Source organism: Triticum urartu, chromosome 1A, assembly GCF_056163025.1.
Source record: "Triticum urartu cultivar PI428250 chromosome 1A, HENAU_Tu73, whole genome shotgun sequence".
NCBI lineage: Eukaryota > Viridiplantae > Streptophyta > Magnoliopsida > Poales > Poaceae > Triticum > Triticum urartu.
Window position 1 is genome coordinate 330,292,294 of NC_141873.1, and position 11,133 is coordinate 330,303,426.

Consider the following 11,133-nt stretch of genomic DNA (forward strand, 5'->3'; position numbering starts at 1 on the left):
CGATTTTATAAGTGATTCTGTGATTGACCCATGAGCTCTGGAAGGCCAGCTCTCCCAATGTATATGCCCTTCACCCAACTAGTGCAACTGTGCAGGTAGCCAGGTACATATAAAAACTGTGCACGTAACCATGACATTTCATTACACTTACACTTCATTTCCGAACGAAACACACCCTTAGTGACCACACTGCATTCACCACTGGTATTCCAACTAAACCAAAGAAATGGGGCAAGTATCTCATTAACAATTACATTTACATCATGTCTTTGGTTTGGATCCTTCCAATCTTCGTTATTCTTCATCGGCGGTTGTTCTGGTGCGCTGGTTCTATAGGGCCTTAGCACAATGATTTTCCGACTGTCTACTATAACGTTGTGCCCGACTCCGGAGATGGAGGGGCGATGACGGCAGCGCGCGCCTTTGGCTCGCTTCGGTGCTTGTAGTCGTCGCCAGGTGGTCTACGGATCTAGATATAATTTTTATTATTTTTGGTGTTCGTTTTATTACCATGATTGAAGATGAATAGATCAGAAGTTTTTCAGCAAAAAAAGAAAAACATTTACATCATGTCAAAGAGAAAGCAGCTAATTTAACATGCAAACTAGGGGTCTAAACTCACATGGCTATAGTACAGTCAAAATGGGAAATTCTATATATTGAACTGAACAACATTTACATACTTATCTCTATATACTATTGCAGGGTAGAGCAACCATTTTATCTTGATGTCTTCTGCTTCTGGACCTTGACATCTTTCAACTTTAGCTTGAGCTTCATCATGCCAGCTTGGACTTGCACTTCATTTTTGGACGAATCTATTTTGACTACGGTAGCTTGGTTCTTGAGTTTAGGAACGTAAACTAAATCCCCAACTTCTGGGATCCCACCATCTTCATCTATTTCAAAAGGAAACCTTAGCTAATTAACTTGTCCTCGAACTACATGGGACTGGGAGGGAGATAATAATATATATGAAAATGATGAGTTTCAAACCTATTATCTTGCCATTAGCTTCTGCGACCGTGATGCTATTTGTATTCTGCGTCTTTTTAAGGGCAGAAGTGCTAGATGGCTCGGGGCTTTTCGCCCCCTCAGATTTGGCTTTCTCCGCAGCCTTCTCTTCTTCTAGCACTCTTTGAGCTACTGCAGATTCTCTGTACTGCTGGAACTTCTTATGAATGATCGAACGAGCCATAACAGCATACTCCGAAACTACTCTTGACTTTCTTTTTCTCTGAGCGGTACTGTGATCTACAATGCTCTTCTGTGCTACTTCCAAGTCATTATGAAGCTCCTTGGACTGCCTGATACGCAATAAGTGGACATATAAGATAAGCAATTCTGCTGTGACTGAGTTTGAGTACTATAATAGTCTAATAAGCAAACTAATGCATCAGAAAATGCCTAAACTTCTGTGTAATGGAACTACAAATTCACTTAGAAAGGCAGATCAACATTAGCGGAGCATTCATTACACCAAACCTCAAAATCAGTTAAACTTATCCTTACTAAAAGATTGTAGTACAAGCTTTAAATGCATATATGACATGCAAACAGGGATCCGTTCCAGGGGAAAATTGCAGCATATACTCAAATGTACATAAAACCAGCGAGGAAGTTCTCACATAAGATAATGTTGTGCCTGCTGAAGTTGTTCGTGGTATTCTTGCTTGAATTTTTCCATGTCCATAATCAACTGCAAAACAAACACTTGAGATGGACTTGTTCAGGAAATCGTATTAATCCAGACCGAAGAAGAATTCGACCTTGCAGATTCTAACTGAAGCAATATACGGATGAGTCTCTAACATAAGAACACATATCCTCAAGCAAATAACAGAATTTCCAGTGCCAGGGAAGACACCATTTTTATCAGTAACACGCGAAATATTATAGCATCTGAGCAACTCGATGTTATAAAACCAAATTGCCACTTCACAATACAAAAAGGCCAATATTAATCTCAGAAATAAAGGATTGTCATGATCCTGTCGAACTTACCGCATTTATCTCTGCACCAGCTGTTCCAAGTAACTGCCGAGAACTTTCTATAATATCCAAGGGCAAACCTAGCCTTTCAGCAATATTGATTGCATTTGAACGCCCTATATGCGTAACAAAACATGAGTACAAAAGAATTCCAAAAATAAAATGAGAGCTAGTTTTAGCAGACATCAGTTCCGATACCTATATAACACCTTAAAAAACAAGAATGAAATAAGAGCAAGTTTTATCCTTAATATGGAGTTAGTCAGCTAGGTTGACATCCTCAGGATAGAACAGCATGCCACATATTTACAAGAAGACGAAGGCCTCACTATTTGGTCCACTAGAAATTGAAGAATGAATGAATATGACCTTTTTGCCATAGCATATTTGATTCAACAAGCCAACAATCAACTGGCAGGTGGGGTTGGTTAATGGTCACCTTGTGTGATTTTTGACGTAGAAAACATGAGATGTAGGGCTTTCTAGCATCTTCTAAGGGCAGTGACATCAGAGCACCCAAACAAGCACCACCATATTATGATCGAAGAAGGAACATGTAATATAAAGCAATTAACCTGGTATTCCCCAAAGTATCCTGAACGTAGGCTTTAGATTCTCTTCATCAAATTCCACGCATGCATTCTCAAATGAATCATTGCTGAAAGCATTAAAATAACGAATAATGATGCAGTGTTCATTGGATAAGAGTTACTCGTAATTTAGGGCACACAATAAGCCACATTGCTGCATTCCTAAAATTATCTTCTGGACATAAATTCCATGAAATCACGCAAGTAAATTTGCACCTGGTGTAAACTGGGGGAAATAGTGATTGCTTCAAGAACAGCATTTTTAATAGTATTACTCAACAAAAGGAAACTTATCACGTAAATGTGAAAAGCCCGAGTAAAATCAGGAGTGCATTCTATGTAGATACAAGAAACTAAGTTGAAAATGACATTGTAACCATCAACAATAACCTGTACTAGACCTTGTAGACTTATACAGTTATTGTCCTTCCAGTTTTGCAATCATGTTGAGTTGGCATGCTTTTGTTGAATATCAGTGAAATAACACTTATGGTTGATGACAAGGTATCACAAACAGTGTCATTTGAATAACAACAAAGGCGTAATAACTAAACTAATTAGTTAAGAGTCAAGACCATAATGCCAGGAAAAAATCAGCTTCAAATGTTTGGAACCTGTATTTCAGTGTTTTCAGTTCTCCATGATGAGTTGTAGCTAGAGTCAGAAAGGAACCAGCTTCAGCAAAAGACTCCAAGAGAGACATCCCCAAAGCAGCTCCTTCGAGTGGATTTGTCCCGGCACCAACCTAATATGAAAAATAAGGCATTGCCATCATATTTTAGTATTTTACAGAGAAAAGACTCAACTATAGATAATGAGATAGTCCATGTCATCCATGATATTTCCATAATGAGTTGGGCTAATGGTGTAATGTGTACTGCGTCCTGAACTACTAACATGTACTGAATACTTTGACAAAAAAAGATGTTACATGTGTTTGATAGTTTCCAGAACTGAGAAACATGCATTCATTTTTAAAACGGCTTGCCGAGTACATGACAGTTTTTGTCAGTTAGAAGAATAGACAAGAATCGGCATCGGCACAAAAACAAATTAGAAACCACAATATCCATAGCCCAACTTTACGATCATACTGCCACTAAGCTAATACACATTAACGAATCAAAATTAATCAAATAGTTATCAAGGCATATGATAAAGTACTCACCTCATCCAAAAGGACCAAGGATTGTGAAGTTGACTGAGCGCGAATGGCCTAATAAAACGAAGGTTCAGATGCTGTACGGATAGTTAAGGATTTACTGCAAGTACGGGACTAATAAGTTAGGATTCAGAACTAATAGAATACTGATTATGATAAACTAAAATATACCCCAATCTGCTTCAGATGCCCAGAGAATGTTGAGAGTGATTGGGTCAAAGATTGCTCATCTCCAATGTCAGCATAAACAGCATCGAACCATGGAATTTTAACTGGTTCAGAAGCTAGAATGTATAGACCTACAGCAGAAGGGCAAACTTATGCAAGTAATGCTGGTTGCTTACTCATTAAGAGTGTGCAATAGTAAGTTGAAAGCAGAAAAATACTCCATATCTTCAATTTTCTGCCAACAAGTCATGTCAGAAAGTGTGTAATTGATAATGCAATCAATGCATACCAAATTTACAAGGATACAGAAAAATCAGTAATGGCATACTCTACGAAAGCTTGAGGGTGTAGCTTATGATCACAATCATAACAGTGAAAGGATCTCAACTTCATTGTTCCAGTTACCTATCTTGGCCATTAACGATGCCAGCCCAACCGTCTTCAAGCTGATTGTTTTTCCCCCAGTATTTGGGCCAGTTATGACCAAAACAGTAGTCTCTTCCGCGATCATAAAATCTACTGGGATCGGATGGTTCCTCTCCAGCTCAGAAACCTGCAAACTGAAACATAAATTATCCAATGAAAGTGCTAATACACATTGTTTACCCCCAAACGAGGACTAACCCTAATTTTCATGAAATCAAGTTCTGAAGCCAGTTGATCTTCCTCTGTGATATCTTGTCCGTATATCCTCCTCCTACGAATCTCCTACAACAGGAAGCAAAATGAGAACTGGATAACTGTAGGTTGATAAAAAAATCCCATCAAGACATATGAATAGATGATGTTTTAGTCTAAAGTATATTAGATGTAAACAAAAAATGTACTCTCACTATCAATGAGTACAAATTTTCTGCATAATGATAGTAGAATAAGGTGGTCCTGGGGAAACTAACCGCTGTGGCACTTGCAACATCCTTTTTTGTACGACGCAAATTTTCCTGGTGCTGCTGGAGCAATAGTGGATGGTATGCATTTGGAATGAACAGTTTCCATGGCCTCTTAGTAAGTTGGGCTGAGGAAGTTGTACTGGCAGGCTCATCTTTAGCCGCATTGACAATTCCATGCTCAATGTTTGGCAAATACAGGTCAGGAAGTGTACCATCGTATGCTATACTGTATCTTGCACGAGCTGTGACCTGCAAAGCAAGTGCGCATACATATTAAGCAAAACAATCTGGGGTAAGCAAGCAACTAAGCATGCATTAAAAAAAACTAAATGCTTATGAAACTGCTGCACTATGTGATTGTAAACACGATAGACAATTTGGGAATAGGGACGATGGGAAATGGTGAGATATCTCATTGAAGGAGGTGTTGTGTAAGTATCGGAACTGTTTAGATGTCTTGTGGCTTCCCTTAATGTTGAATGTTCAGTTGCTGCATAGGTTGTCAGAATGAGTTACTGCGGTGAAAGGTCACTGCAGTCCCGCAGGGAGGAAGGTGATGGCCAGACAAGGCTAGCAGGTGTACGATTAGAGTCGAGCAAATAGAGATACCAGTTGGAAAGGGTTATTTTGCTTGCTCCCACTGTCCTGGCAGCAGGCGCACGCGTATCTCTCGATAGTGAACTGTCTGCAAGGCAACACGCTGGGTGTGTGATATTACTTGCATGAGCTTCGCCAGATACGAGGTCCAGCTGAAGTGGCACTGGACAGCTGAAGGCAAGTATTCTGCAAAACTTGCCTACCTTGCGTTCTTTGAAGAAATGGTTGACCACCCCATGTGGCAGCAATACTGGGAGTTCTGGGCACTGATGAAGATGAAATTCTTCTCCTGGATGGGCGGTAGCGAACCAGTGCTGGACTGCTGATCATTTTGCTCGCCGAGGTTTGCCACTGTGCCCTTTTTGTGATCAAGATGATGAATCCGTCTCCCATCTGCACACAGGTGTGCTTTCTCGTAAGATATGGTTCAAAGTGCTTAACGAATATGGCACCGAGGCAATCTGCCCAGTGCCAAATGAGGATTTCTATCATTGGTTCGCGGATGCGACAAGCAGAACAAGGGAGAAGTTGGAAGGGGTCGCTCCCTCGTCATGCTCATTGTTTGGTGGCTGTGCATATGAGAAACGCATGTGTGTTTGATAACATGAGGCCGGTCTCGAGCGACCTTGTGGATCTGATCCTCGACAAGGCTGAGCAGTGGAGAATTACCGGTGCCAAGGAACTGAGGAAGCTACCAGTGCACTCTAGACCCCCAGACTGTGTTGCACCAGTAATCCTCGCAATGCCGGCTGCTCAGGCGTTGGCCTATCCATTTTTGCCTTGCCCTGTACAATTTTGCCATTTTCATTTTTCCCTTTTCAGTTTAGTTTTCAATGTTTTTCTGTGTTTCACAGTTTTGGCCGATGTATTGCAACTTCTTTGTGTTTCTTCTAATACAAAATGATGCACGTTTAAACATGTGTTCGAGAAAAAAAATCCTAGTCAGAGCTCTTGAGAGTATGAACCCTACAGTGCTAATAGATTATGTCAAATAAAAATATCAGTGACTACTACTTTTCATGGGAAATGGGTAATGAAAAACAACAGCACCTTATCGAGTGTAACTGTTTCCTGCATCAAAATCTGAATATTATCAAGCTCAAGAAGAATCTGCAAATTAAAATTGAAAAATAAGTGTAAGGATAAGAATACAGCAAATAGCCAAATAGCAAAACCAAATCGATCAACCTTTCAAACCTTGTCAGTCAGTTTCGATAAAGCTTCAAGCTCGGCTCTAACCACTAGTGCTCTTGCGCCCTGTAGCTCATCATTTAGTGGAACAGCAACAATTGGTTCTATCATACTTCCAGCATCTGAACCACTACATACATATGAATCTTGATCAATACCAACTGTCAAACAGCCAAATCAAATTCAACACATACGCATATTACTATACATATTGGTCAAAACTATGCTTAAAAAAACATTGGTCAAAACTCGGAAGTTGGGTTAAAATTAAGAGAGAGCCAAGATTTTGGTTCTCCTAGCAGACTCCCTTTTACAGGATGTCGGTACTAACAAAAAAGATGAGTATGCGCCAGATGATATAAAGGTAATCTCATATGTTCGTGATCCAAATCCCAAGCATATACTTTAGTGCTAATACTACAAAGTTTAAAAACTCCCAGCATTATGGAAATTTGTCAGCGCAAAGCAGGCATATAAATAAGATTTTAAACAAAACTATCTCATATAAAGCGAAACCAAATGATGAAACAAAAATCTTCTTTAGCAAAGCACACCTGGAGAGTAGTAATCCATCAAAACTTGAAGACTTATCCCCAGTTATTTTAATGCAGCATCTTCCATTTACAATGCTTACTTCCTAAAGAAAATTAGCAGTTTTGTAATTCACTGCACATAAGTTTCCCTGGCAATGAGTGAGTTGAATGAAACAATACCGACAAGGAAGCTTCATTGTCTGCATTCCGTATCAACTTATCCATAAGCTGGCATAACTGAAAAGGTAACAGCATATAACAATTATCCATCAGCAATATTACCATCAGACAGATGCAGTTTGTAGGTTAAGACTTAAGAGGAACATAGCCTTTGTTTCCTTTCCAAAGTTTAATGATGGAAAGCAAATCCACTAGATATATTTGGTATTTTATTTATAGATCACATAACTTTCTTCTGCAGTTTATCCTCCAGGTCGAGAACTTAAAGCATGGTGTTTTCAGCAATGTGCAAATGCTTGCATGCTATGCTTGCCATGGTTGCCAGCTTTCATGTGTGTCATGCTTGTGTGACTATATGAATTCAAGGGAAACTTCAACAGTACAGGAGGAGTGAAAATTCACAGCAACGTGTTTGCTGCACACGCATGTAGCTGCCCTTGCTAAGCAAAACAAATCTGCAAAGGCACCTACCCTGCTCTCTAGGGCCTGAACTTGATCTCGATATCGTCTTAGCTCAGGGCTCTGCAAAAAATAAATAATTATTTTTAGTTAAAAGGAAATATTTCAAATGGAATATGTAAGTATGATCAGGGATCATAACAGCCTTTCAAAGTGTTTTATTAATGATGGTCAGTATAGATTGCATCAAACCAGTATGATATACACTTAACAGATGATGACTACATGCTGCCATAAATGTACTCCCTCCGTCCGGAATTATTTGTCGCAGAAATGGATAAAAATGGATGTATCTAGAACTAAAATACGTCTGAATACATTCATTCCTCCGACAAGTATTTCTGGACCGGGGGGGGGGGGGGGGGGGGGGGTTGGAGTACTTAGTAAAGGTAGTTCTGAAATTGACTTCTACAGTTATAGTGTATTTGATGTTACCAAGGAACGAGATAGCATGTTCAGATTTCCTTTGGGTTAATGCTGGAAAGTTAGGATGACAGATTGCTTGGGCACAGACCTTCAAATATGGATAATTTTCATTTACATGTTCAATCCTCCATAGTCAAGTTACTGTTTATAAGAAGTCGGGATTAATTTTCTACACGCTGAATGAAGAATTCACTTCAAACTGAAATGGTGGTAAAAAGTAGTATTCTTTTGCAAGGAAATAAAAACTAGTATGAGTATTATTTTTTGCAAGCAAATAACAACTAGTATCACATCATCCCAAAGCAATACAAAAGTAGACTCGGAATGAAAGGACCAAACTGCAGTATCTTTCACGGAGCCATCATCATCTATGACATCCTGTATAGACTTCACTAGTGACTTACTGACAACAGCATCTAGAATCTGCAGGTCAGTGGAAGAACATTCAGCTTACTGGACTGAGAGACATATATTTGTACTCCCTCCGTTCCAAAATACTTGACCCATATTTATCTAGACATGGATGTATCTAGACACCAAACAAGTATAGATCCATCCGTATTTAGACAAATTCAAGTCAACTAATTTGGAACGGAGGGAGTACTACAGATGCCAAAAGATGCAAGAGATCAACAATGAGTAAAACTATATGAGCTTACTGTTTCTGTAAGGGGCAGTAACAGATTATATGAATCTTCATCTTGCTTCATAGCAGCTTTGATAGTTACTTGCAAGGATTCAACGAACAGCATCAGGCTAACCACTGCCATTGCTTCCTGGCCTTTAATCACGGAACCACCAGAGACACAATTTATTGCTGACTCTACCTTCAGTTAAACAGAGAATGCACAACTCAAAGAATGTATTTGTGATACTGGCATAACCGGAAAATTGGCATCTACTCCCTCCGTTCCTACATATATGTCTTTTTAGAGATTTCAGTATAAACTACATACGGATGTATATAGACATATTTTAGAGTGTAGGTTCACTCATTTTGCTCAGTATGTAGTCCATATTGAAATCTCTATAAAAGACTTACATTTAGGAACGGAGGGAGTAAGTATATAAAGCAAAATGAGACGCAGAGAACAGTGCTATAAAATATGATGATAAAACATTAAGATCAACAAACAGATAACGGAGCAAGCGTGCTTTGGTCACTATTTTGCTCACATTCATGATTTGGTACTACGTATAATTTTACGTTCATCTAGGCAAAACATAGTTACCATAGTTCAAAATGGATCAGATGTTATTGAAGAGATAATTCAAAGCCAGGATAAAATGAAACAGTAAAACACATCCTACTATATACCTTAACTAGCATGCCAAAATGCCGATCACACAGTAATGCTGTATAAATTCAATTTGATTGTAACTCTGTACTGAAGTCAGTCAGTACACGTGGCCTCCTTAGCATATTAGTACACCAAACATGGGTCCTCACCGCGACGGTATCCAGCCCGGAGAAATCCAATGCCCCACCGGAGCTGCCAAGCAGCCGCACCGCCGCCTCAGTCTCCCGGAGGAGCTTCCAGCTCCGCTCATAGCTCACGCTCTCCACACCCCACAGCTGCTTCTGCACAACCACGTCGCGCGTCAGAGGCGAGGCCCATGCATCATGAGCGATCGGGCAACGGAAGGGCTCGGAGTTACAGGGGTCTGGAGTCGACTACCTCGGTGGCTTCGCGGCCGTGCGCGGTGCCGGCGAACGAAGCGACGGCGCGGCAAACCTTGCCCCACTCGAGGAGGCGGAGGCTGCGGGCGGAAGGCGAGGCGGAGGCGGCGACGACGAGGGCGCGTAGGCGGCGCGGGCGGGGGTGGGAGACGGACGGGGAGAGAGAAGGAGGGTAGAGGAGGGAGAAAGAGGCGGAGAGGCGAAGCATGGAGGAGCTGTGGAGGGGAGCAGTGGCGGGGAGGAGCAAACGGCGCCGGTGTGTTTGGATAGAGCTGGGGTGCAGGGGCGTGGGCGAATGCACGGCCGAAGGTGTTTCCGCGGCTAGCTAGGAGACTTTTTTTTAATAACACAGAGTTATTGGTAGTTTTTATTTTAAAAAAACATCTGATTTATTCATCTTAGAGTTTGGCTTGATGTACACGATTTACGCTTGTGTGTCCATTCTTATGTGAATATTCATTTCTAAACACGGACCCGTATGCTCTTGGTGAACAATAAATTTAAGAAAAATATAAAAAGAATAAAAAATCTGGAATTTTTTGTCAACCAATACACTCAAATGCAATCTCGTTGCTGGCAAGTCTCTTTACTCGTTCCGTAATGCATCATCCCGCAACTAACTCATTAGTCACATTGCTTGCAAGGCTTATAATGATGAGCATTACCGAGAGGGCCCAGAGAAACCTCTTCGATACATGAAGTGACAAATCCTAATCTTGATCTATGCCAACTCAACAAACGCCATCGGAGACACCTATAAAGCATATTTATAATCACCCAGTTATGTTGTGATGTTTGATAGCACACAAGGTGTTCCTCCGGTATTCAGGAGTTGCATAATCTCATAGTCAGAGGAACATGTATAAGTCATGAAGAAAGCAATAGCAATAAAACTAAACGATCATTATGCTAAGCTAACGGATGGGTCTTGTCCATCACATAATTATCTAATGATGTGATCCCATTTATCAAATGACAATGCATGTCTATGATCAGAAAACTTAATCATCTCTGATTAACAAGCTAGTCTAGTAGAGGCATAATAGGGACACTCTGTATATCTATGTATTCACACATGTACTAAGTTCCCGGTTAATACAATTCTAGCATGAATAATAAAAATTTATATGATATAAGGAAATATAAATAACAACTTTATTATTGCCTTTAGGGCATATTTCTTTCAAAAGAAATATATATATACTTCCCGAACCTATTGATCACCGTATCGCGAAGAAATTCTGTGTTCTCTTTTCTTACTGTT

The 11,133-nt window shown here is 40.2% G+C and overlaps 1 protein-coding gene across 4 annotated transcripts; it reads right to left on the reverse strand.

The window, feature by feature from the left end:
- Window positions 1–515: 515 nt before the first annotated feature.
- LOC125510389 (DNA mismatch repair protein MutS, type 2) lies at window positions 516–10,180 on the reverse strand. 4 transcript variants are annotated; one of them, XM_087520264.1, is made up of 20 exons: window positions 9,868–10,180; window positions 9,639–9,770; window positions 8,848–9,015; window positions 8,528–8,611; window positions 7,775–7,825; window positions 7,304–7,360; window positions 7,145–7,227; window positions 6,597–6,720; window positions 6,450–6,509; window positions 4,809–5,051; window positions 4,537–4,620; window positions 4,318–4,465; window positions 3,916–4,043; window positions 3,751–3,798; window positions 3,197–3,327; window positions 2,568–2,650; window positions 2,005–2,108; window positions 1,629–1,699; window positions 997–1,307; window positions 516–899 (listed from the first exon to the last, which is right to left on the reverse strand). In XM_087520264.1, the coding sequence occupies exons 1-20, from the start codon at window positions 10,075–10,077 to the stop codon at window positions 721–723; spliced, it is 2,499 nt and encodes an 832-aa protein (XP_087376390.1). In that variant the 5' UTR covers window positions 10,078–10,180; the 3' UTR covers window positions 516–720. The 4 variants fall into 4 exon arrangements, with proteins under 4 accessions (XP_087376390.1, XP_087376395.1, XP_048531508.2 ...); XM_087520269.1 differs by lacking the exon at window positions 8,528–8,611; XM_048675551.2 differs by lacking the exon at window positions 9,868–10,180 and having other exon boundaries at window positions 8,848–9,011.
- Window positions 10,181–11,133: the final 953 nt, after the last annotated feature.

Coding starts and splice junctions, on each gene's coding strand:
- LOC125510389 (XM_087520264.1), bottom strand. CDS start 10,077: ATGCTTCGCCTCTCCGCCTCTTTCTCCCTCCTCTACCCTCCTTCTCTC. Junction 9,016..9,638: donor CCGGGCTGGATACCGTCGCG/GTGAGGACCCAT, acceptor GTTTAACTGAAG/GTAGAGTCAGCAATAAATTG. Junction 2,651..3,196: donor CTGAAAACACTGAAATACAG/GTTCCAAACATT, acceptor TAATGCTTTCAG/CAATGATTCATTTGAGAATG.